General features: G+C 36.4%; 1 protein-coding gene and 1 long non-coding RNA gene across 2 annotated transcripts; both read left to right on the top strand.

Annotated features, from left to right (window-relative positions):
* The first annotated feature begins 8387 nt into the window (after positions 1 to 8387).
* LOC149244697 (ran-binding protein 1 homolog b-like) lies at positions 8388 to 11930 on the top strand. The gene is made up of 3 exons (XM_089374965.1): positions 8388 to 8515; positions 8674 to 8799; positions 11531 to 11930. The coding sequence occupies exons 1-3, from the start codon at positions 8467 to 8469 to the stop codon at positions 11563 to 11565; spliced, it is 210 nt and encodes a 69-aa protein (XP_089231091.1). The 5' UTR covers positions 8388 to 8466; the 3' UTR covers positions 11566 to 11930.
* Positions 11931 to 13506: 1576 nt separating this feature from the next.
* On the top strand, positions 13507 to 16360 carry LOC149244696 (uncharacterized). Its single transcript, XR_016246761.1, has 3 exons — positions 13507 to 15577; positions 15671 to 15763; positions 15936 to 16360. It is a non-coding gene; the product is annotated as an uncharacterized LOC149244696 (long non-coding RNA).
* The last annotated feature ends 813 nt before the right edge of the window (positions 16361 to 17173 follow it).

The raw sequence follows: 17173 nt of genomic DNA, 5'->3' as shown, positions 1-17173 counted from the left end.
TACTTTGCTTCTACTGAGATGAGTGCCATAGATATCTACTTCCTGCTAACCCAACACTGAAAAGTCCCCTTGAAGTGCTCTTCCTGTCTGATGGACTAGCCACCCAATTTGCATCTATGAAGCCTTCCAGATTCACTCCCTTTGTCTGTATGTACCAAAGACCAAACTGAGTAGTGCCTGAGATGTATCTTAGCACATGCTTTTCTTCCTTCTAATATAGTTTGGTTGGCTTAATCATGGCTTGACTAAGCTAGTTAACTGCATAAAAAATGTTTGTTTTTGTGTTCACCAAATATATGAGTGAATCAACAAGTTATATGTAAATGGTAGCCTCCACTTCCTCACCTAAAGTGGCATCCTCTTTCTTCTAGTTACCTGCTAGAGTACAGTCCATCAGTTTGCTAGTCTCCATGCAAAACTTCTTCAGTATCTCATTGACATACTTTCCCTGAGAGATAAACAGTTCCCCATCTCCTTGCCATACTTCCAAACCAAGGAAATAATGCATGAGTCCCATGACCTTCATCTCGAACTCTCTTGCAATGTCTTCCTTGCAAGTTTTGATCAGCTTCTCATCACCAATAAGGATTAAGTCATCGACATATAAAACAATAATCAACATTTACCTTCTACCACTAAAGGTTTTGCATCTGCTTCACTTTTCGTGAAGCCCAAACCAATGAGATAGCTATCGATCCCAGTACACAAAGCACGAGATGCTTCACTACAACAAAACCAGCGATTAGCGTCCCTTTTTACTTCTTTTTTTGCATCTAGAGCCCATTTTTGGTGCTATTTGCATCCATTTATCAAATATGGTGCAAAACTTGACACAAAATTTGCATCAAGTTTTGTATCAAATCTTACACCAAGTTTAGCACCAGGTATTACAATAGGTTTTGCACCACGTTTTGCACCAAATTTTATGCCAAGTTTTGTGTCATCCTTTACACCAGGTTTTGTTCCAGGTTTTGCATCAAGTTTGGCACCTAATTTTGTTTGACATACTTTTGCATCCTCATTTGCATCCACTTTTTGCACCTACACTTGCATCAACTTTTGCATCGACTTTCGCATCCTTTTTTGCATCCTTTTTTAAATCATTTTTTGCATCCATTTTTTCATCCATTTGTGCATCCCTTTTGCGCCAAGTTTTACATCGTGTTTTGTGTCTAGTTTTGCATAAAATTTTGCATCTACTTTTGTTGCATCCACTTTTCCCTGTTGTTTGGCATCCATATTTACATCCTCTTTTGCATCTATTATTGTACCCACTATTGCATCTAATATTTTTGTGCCACAATTAGCGCCTAGTTTGGCACCTCCTTTTGCACCCACTTTTGATTATAATTTTGCATCCACGTTTGCATCCTCATTTGCGTCTAGGTTTTCATCAACTACTACATCTATTTTTGCATCCCTTTTTGTATCCAATTTTGGACCGGGATTTGCATCGGGTTTTGTGTCTCGTTTTGCATCGACTTCTATTGCATCCACTTTTGCACACAATTTTGCATCCACTGTTGCACCCATTTTAAATTTCACTTTTTGCATCCCTTTTTACATCTTCATTTGCATCATACTTTGATTCTTTTTTTGCATCTATCATTACATCCACTTTTGTTATGCCACAATTTGCACCATGTTTTGCACTCACTGTTGTATCCACGTTTGCTTCCAATTTTGCATCCATGTTCACATCCTCTTTTTCATCAAATATTGCATCTATTTTTGCATCCACTTTTATGTCAGGTTTATGCATTGGGTTTTGCATCTCGTTTTGTATCTACTTTTGCATCTACTTACATTATATCCATTTTTTGCATCCAATTTTGTTTTGCCTGTTGCATCAATGTTTGCTTCCACTTTTACATCCATTTTTGCATCTTATTTTGCATATTTTTTGTCTATTGTTACATCCACTTTTGTTGCACCATATCTTGCGCCTACCATTGCAACCACATTTACTTCCACGTTTGCATCCCCTATTGCATCCACTTTTGTTTCATCCATTTTTTCATATACTTTTGTTTCCGTTGTTGCATCCACATTTGTTTCACCACAATTTGTGCCAAGTTTTACACCTACCATTGGACCCATGTTTGCTTCCACTTTTGCCTTCATGTTTGCATCCAAGTTTGCATTGACAACTGCATCTACTTTTGCGTCCACTTTTGTGTCAGGTTTTTCATGTTGTTGTGCATCTACTTATGTTGTATCCACTTTTCATCCAATTTTACTTCTATTGTTGCCCCAATTTCTATGTTCGCTTTTGCATCCCTTTTCCAACACTCATCATATTTTCTGCATTGATGATATTCCTTATGGCATTGACAATTATGAACAATTGATGACAATGTCAATAATATTGACAATGATGAAAATGAAGATGATGGCGATGACATGAATTGTGATTATGATGATAAAGACGATAGTGGTTACAATGACAATGATGATGATGGCAATGATTATGATGATGACGATGCTAATGACGTTGGCGAATCTTCCCAATTTTAGATGTTGTCATTGTCATAATCATAAGCATTATCTTTGGTGTCATGATCATCATTTTCATCTAGGTCATCATCAAAAACAATAATGGCATGAATGATGATGATGCATGATTACAACAATGTCGATAGAAATTACATTAATGATGATGATGGGGATGATAAAAATGACAATGACGATAATAATGGTGGTGATGATGATCATCATCAATCATCTGTCAAAAATAGAGTTGTTATTTCTCTTACGTATATCAATGTGTCCTAAACAACCCTTTTCTAGCACTGATCACATTTTTTGGGTTGATGATATTTCTTACAACATCTACAATTATGAACAATTGCAAACAATGTCCATAATGATGATGATGATGGCATGAATGGTGATTATGATGACAATGTAATGATGGCAATAACAATGCCAAGGATGATGGTGATGATGATGACAATGATTATGATAATGAGAATGACCTTACAATCTTATGGATTCGTGAACAATTACTAGTTTCAATACCATCTTCTGGATACGTATTACTATCATACTTTTTAAATTTTCTGTCTCTCTTGAGGTATCTTACTATAATGGTGTTGTCAACACTAGAAAGATATCTTGTTGTAATGGTGGTTCTAATGTTAGCACTAGCAAAGTTTAGTAGGGAGGATGCTACTACAAGAGGAATTCCTTCTAAGTGACTATTAGAAGGGTACTAAATAGGACTAAAGACTATTGGCTATTGGAATGGTTAAGTTATACTAGATCTAGATCTTTATCTCGATAGAGAAGAGAGTAAAGAAGTGAAACATAGAGATGCGAGTATCATATGTCTAGACGAGTATAATATGTATAGAGCTCGAAGAGAATGAAATTCTCTGAGAGCTAGCCATGGCTCAAAGAGCCTCTTTTTAGTTGTTGAATTTAATGTCGACTGCTTTCTCCTTTCCCTTATTTCCTCTCTCTTATTCTTTTTTCTTTTCTCCTTTCTCTTATTCCCCTGTCCTTTCCCCCCTCTCCCTACCCGTACCCCACCCTCGCCCGGATGTCCCTCAAGCGTGCCTTCCCCTATCCTCGCCCTATGATCGCTTACCGCTTATCTTTTTTCTTGAACTCGTACCTTTGATGGCTCCTCCGGAGAGCGTTCCGTTCTCCTGCGGTGTCGCCCCTTACCTCTTTCAGAGTAAGATAGACTTCTTTCTTCAAACAAGTAACAGTTGTTCGAAAAAAAAGAACAACCAACAACACCCAAAGTACTCAGACCGACTTTCTCTCCTACCGAACCGAAGCAAAGCGTAGGTAACCGACTTTTTTTCTCTCGATACGGCAACCGAAGCGAAGAGTAGGTAACCGACTTTCTTTCTCTCCTCCCAAAGGTAACTACCAAAGGTAGGCATTCATCTACCGAAGGGAGGACGACAGGTAACTGACTTTCTTTCTCTCGATACGACAACACAACTACCAAAGGTAGGCATTCTTTCCGGCATCTTTCCAACTCTTGCTCTTACCTCTCTTTCCAAAGGAAGGAAGGGGGGTGTGGGGGGAAGGAAGGATCAGCTTCCTTCCCACCGCCAATGAAGGAAGGGGGTTGTAAGGAAAATATTATTAGTGCCAAATGAAAATTTATGTTAGGGATGCTTTCACATAGTTAGTTTTGTAATTATTATAAACATCACATACATAACAACCACAAATAAAAAAAGTATGTAATATATAAGAACAAAACTAATGAAGTTGTTAGTACTAAAATGAGGCATATACTATCACATGTAATCTTAGATATACTTAGTGTGAAACACCATGACATCAATGTCTGAGCAATTTGTAAATGTGCAACAAGGGCTCAATAGGGGGCTAATATTTATTTGATAGTCACGTTCTTGGCTTTGTTGCTTCATTTGAAGGAAGGAGGACACTATTGAATTATTTCAATTACATGGTTCACACCTTCCAAGTATTAGTTAACTTGCCTAAAAAGGTTCCTAACACAAGTGATCAATGCAAATATCACCCATAGGCTACTTTTGTTCACAAAACTTAACTCTCCCACTTTATTTTTGTAAAGACCCACTAATTCAAGTGTAGCCATGGTAGTTGATGCACAACCTCATGTGCACCAAAAAACATCCCATAACCAACCTCCTCGAACCAAGCTTACCCTTCCACTCCTAACACCAAAATGTGCAACACTTATCATAGGGTCCAAGGGGTATTGTCCTTGGTGGCCTCTCATCACTATTGATAACTAGGGTTGAAATGTCACACCCCATGCTTGTGAAACATCTACATCATTTGGCACATTGAATTCCATCCATGCGCACCAAGTTCTAATATGCATGCATGCTTATCCTATATCTGCTTATATTTAGGAATGCCAACCATGACATAACCATTACAATATCTTTCTTCTTATTCTTCTTCTTCTTATTACTATAGAAAAAAGGACCCTTTTGTTATTCACGACGAAGAAAAAAAGCACAAACATTGACAAAAAGATTGTAACTTCTGTCATTACAATGGGTTGCCAGAAGACAAGGCATCACGACCCAGAAGAAGAGAAAAAGAAGTTGTTGTAAAACCAGGGTTTTACAATTTTTTTTTTCTTCTGCAAATTATAAGACTGACTAGAAATGACAATAGCATGCAACCAAAAATTGTAGAAAGTGTATTATACAACCACGAAGAGGGCCCTACTATGAGAAAAATGAAGACAGTGACTAGAAATGACATTAGCCTGTAACCAAAAATTCCCGAAAGTGTATTATACAACCATGAAGAGGCCCCTGTCAAGAGAAAAAGAAAGACATTGTATTTGAGGCTAATTGAAAGCTGAATGTAGACTCACTTGAAATTTATAGTAAGCTAGTTGATAACTAGTTGAAAATTTGACTTAAAGCTGATCCATATTAGTATATGGGCATCGAATGAGAAATTTGAACTGGGTTGCCAACTAATTCATCATAATATATGTAACCTGTCTCCAGACAAATAATTCTTTTTTAGAGAGAATCTACAGTTGTATTTAGCTCCCTATGGATGTGATGGAAATTGATTTCCTAGAAGTGGTTCTTTAACTCCACAATTTTGCTTTTCCAGGAGTATAAACTTATAACTTCCAACTATGCTTTACTGTCATTTTTTTTTGGCTCCATTACAATATTTGTATGTCAACAACATGGCACACTACAACCAAGAAGATGAACAATTACATCATTAAGAGTTACAAAACCATCTTGCCATCGAATAACCAACATTAATTAAACAACCATTTAACAACATAATAACAATTACACTATATATATATATATATATATATATATATATATATATCACATTACACGTATAAATACCGCATTTCAATAGAAGTTAGATGAATTGCGCTAGTCCCAAAGTTTTGCTTTGACTTGAAATTAATCTCTTCTTCACTTTGTGATTTTTGTGTTATCCACTAGCATAGACCCATCTTAAATATAGATATAATATGAGCGGAGAGGGATCCAATTTCTTCATTGGCAATTATTTTTTATGAGCAAACCTTATTTAAATGTTTTGTATTTTTTTTTTTTTTTTTTTTTTTTTTTTTAAATTTATTTTGGCCGACACTAGCAAAATTTCAACTTTGATGATGGACAAACATCGATGTAACTATACTAGGCTGTAGAGTGAGCTTGGCATATTCATATTATTTTCATCCTCAACATTGAGGATTGTGTAAAGCTCAGTGGAAGATGCCCCTTGGAATGATGGACAAACATGGCTGTAACCATACTAGGCTGTAGAGTGAGCTTGGCATATTCATATTATTTTCATCCTCAACATCGAGGATTGTGTAAAGCTCAGTGGAAGATGCCCCTTAGAATAGTTTTGATGCCCCCAAAATGACTTCCATTCTCAACCCCTCCCCATGACATTTGAACTTAAGACCTCGTAACAACTAAACCCCATACAAACCAACTACCCTACAACTTGTCATGGATCAACCACAACAATACTTATTATAATAATTTAAAACCAATATTTCTAATTACTTTTCCATATTTATCTCATTTACAAACCCCTCAACCCCATCCCATTATTATTACAATAAACACAATAATATATCACCGAGGAAAGAGTTCAAAATTGCGAAAACAAAAACGCACAACAACCTCTGGTCCCAACATGACAACATGAATGAAGTAGGCCTCTCATGTTGGAGATGATTTAGGGGTTATTCCATGGCCTTCTCTCCCTTTGAAACCCCCCAACCATCCCTGTAATAATTTATTATATTATCTTTAACGATGCTACTTTTACTCTCAATCTTTAACAGCTACCGGCCTTCCCTCTTCAAAACCCTTATATAGAGTGTTTTCTCTCCATCGACCTCAAAAACCCTTATATAGAGTGTTTTCTCTCCGTCGACCTCATTGCCCTTTGCCTTCGAAGCATTTTTGCACAGTTAAATCCTTTGTCCAAAATCCTCGGGGTTTCGCATTCGTGTCTGATATTGGGCGAGTTTCTGCCATATTTTGGATCCATAGATTTCATTCGAGCCCTCCCTCTGTGCATTATCTGGTATTGGGATGGCTGGAACTCAGGAGGATCCTGTTCTTACATGGGCAGTAGATGACGATTCGAGAGAGAACGAGGATGATGCCGGAAAGGAAGAAGACACTGGAGCTCAGGTTGCACCCATTGTTAAGCTTGAGGAGGTTACTGTCACCACAGGTGAAGAAGAGGAGGATGTCCTTCTTGACATGTAAATTTCTTAATCCATGGCTATTTCATGATTTTGTTTTCTCAGTTGAAAGTTGTTTTCATGGCCTCTTCGGTGGCCCTTTTCCTGTGCACATAAATGGGACCTTGACTATAAGGAAGATGCATTTGGGCAGTTATTTACTTCTAATTTTTCTCCTTTTTAGTAAGATCTGTTTTTATCGGGTTCTCGATGTTTTGTTCGCCTGTTGATGATGATCGGATTTGTCATTTCAATGGGGTGCTGAAGAAACTCTATGGTAGATGCATTTAGCGGGCTATGGTTTGTTTTATCGGGTAATTAGGGTTTTTCTTTTCTGTGTATTTTGTGAGTTTCTTGTTGTTTTGATGTCCCATTGATATTTTGATCAGCATTTTTTGATCTCATTATGGTCTGTAATAATTGTTTTCCTATGTTGATAGGCTACCGATGAAGATTTTTTCGGGGATGCATTTGATGGTTTATTTGTTATCATTGGGGGTTTTGTATTTTGACGAGTCTTTTTATATTTTGTTGAACTATAGGCCATCCTTTTTTCAATGTCTTTGAAGAATCTATGATGGTTTCTCTGTTATTCTGGTTTAGTGGGGGGTGTGATGGTCATTTGTTATTGTTAAGCATACGGGGTTTCGTATTTTTTGGTTTTTGGATTAGCCATTGAATACTGAATTGGGCCTATTTGATAATTTGTCTTTTGGTTATTGGCATTAGGGTGATTTGTCTTTTTATGTTGTGAGGTGGTATGATTCAGGCATATGTCTGTTTTGGTCTTCTGTCAACTGTTTTCGTTGACTTTCTATGATGTTTTGAACAGGCTGTTGATCATTTCTGTACTTTATGGGGATGTATGGGATGAGCATTCTTTTGTTATTAAATAGTTGATGATTTGTATTCTTACATGTTTGATGTTATTATTGAGCTTTTTTGTGGGATCCTTTTCGGTAATGTTAAGGAATATCTCCTGTGTTTTTAATAGTTCGTTGGTAATTTATCTTTGAATGCATTTGATATGGTGGGATATTGCGGACGTTACTTCTAATGGATGCCATGGGCTCTTAAAATTATCCTAATGCAGTTTCATTGTTTATTAATATTCCCATTCTTTTTTATATGTTTGATCTTGCAGGAAGGCGAAGCTGTACAGGTTTGAAAAGGATGGGAATCAATGGAAGGAGTGTGGTGTAGGAATAGTAAAGTTTCTTAAGCACAAGGATACTACAAAGGTTCGGATGGTGATGAGGCAATCCAAGACATTGAAAATATGTGCAAACCATTTAAGTATGTAAATTTGTTTGTTTGTTTTTTTTTTGTGTAATTTCCCCCCTGAGATTGTAATAGCTTATCTTACGTCCAAGTTTTAAGAGGCTTTCTGTGCCGAGAATTTGTGTTGATCCTTATTATCTGGATTATGTTTTTTTTTTTTTTTTGCCTTGCAGTTCATTCCCCAATGTCACTTCAGGAGCACGCAGGTAGTGATAAAACTTGGGTCTGGCATGCAACTGATTTCTCAGATGGGGAACTGAAGGAAGAACTCTTCTGCATTCGTCTTGGCTCTGTAGACAGTGAGCACTGTTCTTAGACTCTTCTAATCCTTGTTATGATCTTTTCTTTCTGTCTTGTATTTTTCTTTGATAAAATCAATGTTTGAGTACCTATATTCTTGGATCATTTCATTGAAGGGTTGATTTTGCATATGTTCTTAGGATGCTTTTGTGCAGATTATAGTGGGTTGGTAAGGGATCCCCCTCCCCAAACACCCTATCATCATAGTTAAGACTTGAGTTTAGGGTGGCTTTAATTATCTCTGGTAATAGCAAATGATACAGAGGATTGTGCATAACCCACCCCCTTTTTGATTCCAATAAGCAGAGGTGGTCACTATGGTAATCCGATTTCAATTTGTAGTTAGAAAATGGGGTCACAACTTTCCATATTTTTTGTTTTGTTTTGTCTTTTTACATCAAACAATAGTATATTTATTAGAACCATAGTCAACTAAACAAACAGGAAACAATTTATTTGACAGGTGGAAGAAGTGATAGGCTTAGAGCAATTGAATTATAGGCCATGCTTCTTGACAAATTGATGAACAGATGTCTCCTTACTTGAGATTTAGGTTGGCACCATGGCACCATCCTGTCCATAATTATACACTAATCTTGTCATTATCTTCTTCACTGTGAATGACTGGCCTGTTCCCTGCAAATAGATCTGGGCATAGAGGAGCCAATCCAAGAACAGTAATCTCTAGCACAAGACAATATTAATGATCTAAATACCTAATCCTGAAGCTTGAGTTTGATTTTTCTCTACTGGTTCTAAATCTCTGATTGAGAATCTCCCACTCGTCATTATCAAACCTTCTCCTTCATCATTGGCATCAGCTGCACTGCTGAGGTACTTTGGTTGGTTGTCATTGGACTTGAGAGCTTGAAGTTTCAAATGATTATAGTAACAGACAGCCAGAAAAGCCAGTCCACACCCACTCAAGTTTATGACTGTAACCTTTTCATTTATTACAGACAAAGATTATGTTATGAGCAGTCAGTCCTTGACAAGACCAGCAACATTCATAGTCAAGGCTGAAGTCTTTCCTATCAGAAGAAACACTGCAAGATTAAGAGCCAAGGCACAAGCAGAAATGTCATGTAATCCAAATCAAAGGAAGAGACCCTGATTATCAGAAATGGGTATTCTACTAAGGCCCAGGGGGTGCTGAGAAAAACAAGGCAACAAGGAGCAACAAAGATGTGATGGGATTCAACTTAATCCCTTTTGATGTTCGTGGAATTTGTATGAGAACCAATTGGGTAGTCTCACATGCAACTACACTTAACTGGAGAATCACCTCCCATGCATTCATCTTGGCCTCCCCATAAGCTGAAATAGTAACTCCAATGGATATGGCCAACATATTGGCCTCAGGCTCACCTTTATAAGATTCTTTCTTCAGGGAAACCACAATCAAATACACAGCAATGGGAATTAGAGCTTTCAGCATTTGAAATAATGATACTGAGAGGAAAACATAGGCAGAATTTGAAAACCAGAGACCCAAAGAATACACTTATCAATACTATGGGTTCAACGAGCTTGAAGACTCTTACAATACCAACAACCAGTGTTGAGTAGAAGCCCATGTGAATCATGGTGGGACTGATCACACTAAAGTTGTCAAGCAATGGCAACTCCAATGGATATGGCTAACATATTGGCCATGGCCTCGCCTTTATAAGATTCTTTCTTTAGGGGAACTGCAATCGAATGCATATCAAATGGGCACAAGAGCTTTCAACATTTGAAATATCGATACTTTGAGAGACATGCACCAAGGGCTGCATCATTTAGGATTTGTACTCAGTTTAGGTGTCATATTCAAGGGGAAGTTGTTATGCTTTCCACCACTTCATAGATTGTTAGAGTGATGAAACAAAAGAGGCTCCCTCTTGAGGCTAGATTATGTCATTCATATCAGCTGTGTTGTTGATGTCCTAGCTCAGCTAGGTCTTGCCAAAACTCTGTTGAGGTTCAAAATTTATTATAAACTGAAATGTCTTCACAAGAATTGACCTCATAAAATGCCATAATCACAAGATATGCCATACATGGCTGTGATTATGGCTCGCAAGACCCTTAGACTTTGAGCAATGAGGCTCGCAACATCACTTATGATTATGCACTCTACAATTCTGTGACCAGTTGAATGTCAAGCAATTGAGCCGCGATTTAAATCCTATTTTGTCAGCAATAAGTACTATACTTTGTCTTTATTTAGTGTAGAGAACCAAGCACTTATTCTGCTCATCTATAGAAGGGACAATGGTTGTTTGCCTATGAGGTATAAGGAAATCCTATCAGGAATACCCTAGGTGCCCTTCCTTCGGTACATCTGGTAGTTAGCTAAAAGTGGTTTTTCATGACTCCAGTTCTATTTTCAGTGGGCGGCTTGGCACCATTTTTAGAAAGGAGGTGCAAAGGAGCTGCCTAACTTAATTTGGGTGATTTTAAAATTCCTCTTTGTTAAATTTGGAAAACTTGAAGTTTGGGAAATGTTTATTTTGTATTTTTGACAAAGTTGACCCCGTTGATTAGTTTGCAACTTTACATGTGAGATGGAACTTTATTATTGAACAAGAAAGCTGATTTGGAATTCTTATTTGTTGAGACAAATTAGTTAGTAATGGAATTCTAGCTGATTGCATGAGTTTTTGTTTACTTATGAAGAGATCAAGCCACTTATTGCAATGGTTTAGTGGAAGCCATATTTATGGTTGTTATCGGGCAATTTTGCAGCATTTTCCTCACTTCAGCCACTCAACAACAGTTAGATTTTGCATGAATAGGCCACCCACCTTTGGGAATTTGGGGAGCTATAAGAGAACACTGAATGGCATTATTTTCTAGAGTTTTCTCAGTGAGCAGTCAACGTTCTCTTCCATCCTTCCTTTCTCTCATTGCTGCCTACATCTCTGTGCAGTGCATACTATTGCAATCATTCTCATATTTTATCTCCATGATGCAAACAATCTTTTGACTAATACAGTGATGGAGTTTGACCATGCAGTTTCTTTACAGCTCTCCAAATTCGATGGTTGAACAGTGTTGTATGTTGCAGTAGTGTGAATGACCTAAGTGCCTGTACTTTGAAGATTTTTTATCACTTAAAAGTGCACAACCATCTTTTCTTCTTTCATATTTGGTGGTCGTGGACTGGGATTTTGCATATTATTTGATCTTATAAGTTTCTTGTGTCCTTGGATGCTTACACATATATCAATGAAAACTACTTTCTGTGCTGATCACTCATATTGACCAAGCATATGCTTCCAAGTGCTGAAAGTGCATGAACACGAGGGACACCCTCCTGACTGGAGAAATGACAGTCCAAACAGAGGAGTAATTAGCTGTGACCTTAGGCTAATTAGTAATTTCTCATAGCTGTTTCTTAGTTTTGCACAAATCAGATCAGAGAGAGAACACTTCCCAATACATAGTATTAAAAATTATAAGATGAAGTTTGAATTTAACAAAGTCAAAGGATGAACCGAAGTCTTGGATAGCTAACGCAGATCTAACACCTTCATGAGATAGAAATCAGAATGCATGGACAGAGACTACTAGGAGCTTTCCATAATATTTCCAATCTAGCTCATGCATGGACGAGCACAAACTCTCTTCAACAAGAGAATGTGAAAGTTAATTAATCTTCAGTAAGTTGACTACATGTGGATGAGATATAGTGAATTATCTACAAGTTGAAAGGTTCTTTAGCAAATGTATGGTAAAAACATGTGGATCTGGATTAGCTTAATCTCCAAGCTAGGTTACAACTGAATGTACATCATGGGGGGTAAACATGCAAGGGTCACTTGATTGTCAACAGCCATATACAAGGAATTCATATCACCCACCTGAGAATAGGGCAAACTGAAAATCACTGATATGTCGATGTTGCATAAGGAGAACACATATTGCCCTATTTCCATCTAGAGGACCCATTATAGTCAAGGTTTGCATTTTCAAGACTACAGGGATTGCAATTTTCATTCACAAGAAAATTTGTCCCATTTTCTTACCAGAATATGCATCGAGAAGAGAGGCTGAACCGGTGCCCCTTATTCCATGCCTAATCATCAAGCCCAAAATAACACATGCTTTTCTTGGTGGAAAACATCACTTGTGGATGACAATTTAGCAGAAGCATGAAAAACCATGTGAATGGGATTATCGTGCACCCAGATAACTAAAAAACAAATAAGTCTATCAAGGATTGTGCAGACGGAACTTGGAAGCAGTCGGAAAAATCCTTGTTAGGACTCGAAAGGCCCCAAACATCTAAAAAGGTTGTGAAGGCTTTAGGGAACAAAGCATGATGCTACAATTCCAACACCAGAAGTCAATAAAACGTTTTTTTCTCTTTTACAATGTCATGAAGATCGTAACCTCGAATACTAGAAGAGGTAAGCCAGAAAATAAGGGTAGAGCTCTATAAAAAGAAGCTAATATTTGACAAGCCTGACATTGTGTTTGTCTAATAAACAAAGTTGTCAAGTGAAGCAATTGAAATGGTATATTTGAAAAAACACAAAAGATAGAAGAAAACAATGGGCAGAGTATATGGCCTTCTGATATGGTGGGATCAATACAAATTTTGTACAAGTATATGTAGGGAGATTATGGGTAAGCTAAGACTTCTCCTCGAGCATTGGAACTTGTAATTTTATGTAACCAATGTCTATGGAACAAATTTTGCTGTTTCAAAACCTATCTATTGGAAACTCTTGTAATAAGAAATGAAGAACTATTGCAATTACCCTGTAGAGGCTTTAATAACACCTGGTATTCTGGTTAGTGATTTTATTGGACCTCATGTGCATATCCTACATGCACAGGATGGACTATTCATATGTTACAGGGTATTATTCTTATTATTTAGGGTGCACATCTTCAGGTGCTCAAGAACGATTACTAGAACAGTCAGTTAATTCTGCAATTTAAAGGATGAAAAAGGAGGTTATAGGAGTCTAGTTTTGGTTCTCATCCACAATGTCACACTAGTCTGCCTGGGCATGGTTCTCATGGTTTAATAGTGACTTGAGGAGTCATAATACCACAGATCACTAAACACGAACAACTAAGGTAGCCCAAGGACAATAGCCATCTTTACACATTAATTAACAGGTCTTACATTAATTATCCTAGGGGGTTTTAATACTTCCAAATGCTTAAAAAACAGTTAGCAGAGCATTCACATTACACATTCCAGCAATCTTTTCTATAAACCAACCAAATGCAGTCAGGAGAGCCCTCCTTTTAAACTATACAACCTTATTGTTAGTATGATCAACCTTATTTTAATATATAGTGTGACAAACCGTATGTGACAGGCAGGTGGAAAACTTTTCTCGCAATTGACTAAGCGACGTCCTGCGAGCCAGACTTGAGACGGAAACCCTCATCAGAAGTATATGCTTGGCTCTTTTCCAAACAAATGAAGAGTCAATGAGGTTTTGTGTAATCACTTCTGGTATCGTATTGGGTTATTGTTAGAAGCGATAATTGCATTCGGATTCTCATCGAGTGAGTTGTTCTGCTTTCTCAATTTGAGAGGGTTTGTTTGGAGGGAAAAACGAAAGAGGACATACAAGAATAGTGAGGGGAAAGATGCAGAGGAAGAGGATTGAGAACATCGCCAGCAGGCAGGCTACATTTTCCAAACGTAGGTGGATTGCTGAAGAAAGCTTACGAGCTCTCGGTGCTCTGCACTGCAGAAGTTGAACTTGTGATTTTATCCCCAGCAGGAAAGCTCTATGAACTGTTTTTTAGTGCAAATCCTACTATTTTGATTCTAATAATCATGGCTATGCAAACCTCATGAGATTCTTACTAATAACCTCGGTGGTGCAAGCCCTAGTAAGCTCGATGTTGAAAAACTTAGTGTAAAACCTCCAAATTGCTGGTTTTGTTGTAGTGCTTATTGGAGAGTATATAAAAAATTTCACACCTTTTTATGAGATATGGGAGGAGAACATGTTAAAGATTTTTAATAAATATAAAATTTCCAAAATGATGCTAGTTACGTGTGATTCTTTTTTCATTGTTTGTGATTATGAAAAATGAAACTCAATGTTTTTTCATTAGTGCACACATATTTCATTATATAATTGCATATAGAAAAATCATTCCAGAGCCGATAACAATAAAAGTGAAGAATTTATGGTCCAACGTTATATTTAAGGGAGACGTTTAAGGATGACGTTTGAATTTTTTTTTTCATTTTAAGACATTTGGAGCAAATATTAGGAAGGACTTTGAGAAAGGATTGTCCTTGATTTTCGAAAATGGAGTTGTTCCTTTCCAGCCATATGCCCCAAGTGACCATCAAAGGGAGAGCTCATATGTTTTTTGGATGTTTTCTTTATAGCCATTTTTTTACACATATCCATATAGTCCCCATGCCATTGATGTGAATTACTTGTTCGGTTTTTTTTAACCAAAATTTTTAACCAAACAAGAAAAATTAAAAAAATACCTCAAGATCAAAGACTGAAACAAAGACCTATTGACATACCTTTTAAAGTATGGAAAGAACTTGTAAAATCATATGAGAAGTTGGATGCACAAAGAAAAGCCGGCAATGAGAGCATTCAGGTATTGAATTTTTCATTAAACATTATTTAGAATGTATTAATACTTATAAGTATCTTAGACATGTATTTGTGTGAAAATAAATTGAATTGGTTTATGTTTAAGGACAAGGCATCCAAGGCGAGGTTAACCAAGACAAAAGTCACTCATCGTAGTGGCCAGAAAGGTTTAAAAGAACTGATAACAACCTTTGTAAGTATATTAAACATGTGATATTTTTTTAATAAATTTTGTACTAGAAGAAAGTCATTGTTATCTAATTTCTCCCTATTTACTGATTGATAGGAACTAAAATATGGAAGACCTCCAAATCATTTGGAAAAGGAGGTGCTGCAGCAAAAGAGATGGGTTGAATTTGTTGTTTGGATGGACTCTATGGTATGTAATCTTAGTTGGATTTCCAATATACTTTTAAACCATATTTTCATTTTATTTTTTAGTACTATTAGATATTATATCTTACCTCATTTTATGGTTAACATTGTATAACAAAAACATGCGTTGTGTTATGTAATTAATACTAACATGTAATATTGATTTTTTTTGTCAGAATGCTATAGGTAATGATTGCCAAGACGATGATCCAAATTATGTTCAACATATATAAGGAGATGATGAGGATGAGGATGAGGATGATGGTGCTGAAGGAGGAGATGATGATGATAGTTGCGGTGTTGGTGATGACATGGATCAGAGTAATGAGGATGGTCAAGATGATCATGAGTATGATCATGGTGGTGGTAGCTAGGCATGCACATGCATTGTTTTTTATGAAGAAATTATTGTGTAGAATGACATTGTTATGTTTAGATGGGTGTTGTGAATTTACCCTATATCAATGAGACATTTTGATTTTGTAATCATACGATGAGTTTGATTTATGTATGTTGTTAATTTATCGTAGAATAACGATATTCATGAAATATTTTGATTTGTTAATCATATTTGAATTTTACTTGTTTTGATGAAAAATAATACTGATTTTATTAGTATTATGTTGCTATTTTATACATGTTTTGAAAATTGTTAATGACACATTGTTATTTTTTTGGATGGATGTTGTCAATTTCTCTTAAATTTCTTTACAAATGATTTTGAATTGTGATATCTGCTTTAATGATATTTAGAAACTATCATATATTTCACTATGAATCTATAAAGGGGGTCATATATGTAAAGAAAAATATACTCTATATAAGAAGTCAAATGCGGATGTAACCATGGATGCAAAATTGAAAGTAAAATTCGATGTTAAATTAGGAATTAATACAAAATGCAAACAATTGACATACAAAGTGTTTTAAATTAGAAGTGAAAAATTGTGCAATAGTTGACACAAAGAAGGGAACAAAACATGGCATACAAAAGGATATCAAATTGGGCAAAAACAAGGACACATAAATGGGCACCAAATTAGATGCAAAAAAAGACAACAACTAGATGTAAAATAAGATGCAAAGTTGAGCGTTAAAAAGAAGCAAAAAACGTTACAAATTAATATGCCAAATGATGATGCAAATAATGGTGTAAATTTGGGATGCAAACTTGGGTGCAAAAAAGGAAAAAAAAAAGATGTAAGAAAAGACATAAAACAAGATGCAAAATGGGGCTGGAAAAAGGTGAAACCAAGGATGCCATATTGGATGTAAAAAATGATTCCTAATCACATGCAAATTTAGGCTTGAACTCAGACACAAAATTATATGCAAATGTGGAAACAAAATGAGGCAAAAAAAGATGCAAATTTGGATGGTGAAAACGATGTAAAACTAGACACCAAAAAAATGC

This window comes from Pinus tabuliformis, chromosome 8, assembly GCF_031772625.1.
Source record: "Pinus tabuliformis cultivar Carrire ecotype Pingquan chromosome 8, CPIR1, whole genome shotgun sequence".
Taxonomy (NCBI): Eukaryota; Viridiplantae; Streptophyta; class Pinopsida; order Pinales; family Pinaceae; genus Pinus; species Pinus tabuliformis.
Note: the sequence above shows the minus strand (reverse complement) of the source record. Positions and strands in the feature narration are given on the sequence as shown.

Coding starts and splice junctions, on each gene's coding strand:
- LOC149244697 (XM_089374965.1), top strand. CDS start 8,467: ATGGTGATGAGGCAATCCAAGACATTGAAAATATGTGCAAACCATTTA. Junction 8,516..8,673: donor AATATGTGCAAACCATTTAA/GTATGTAAATTT, acceptor TTTGCCTTGCAG/TTCATTCCCCAATGTCACTT. Junction 8,800..11,530: donor TCGTCTTGGCTCTGTAGACA/GTGAGCACTGTT, acceptor GCAATTTTGCAG/CATTTTCCTCACTTCAGCCA.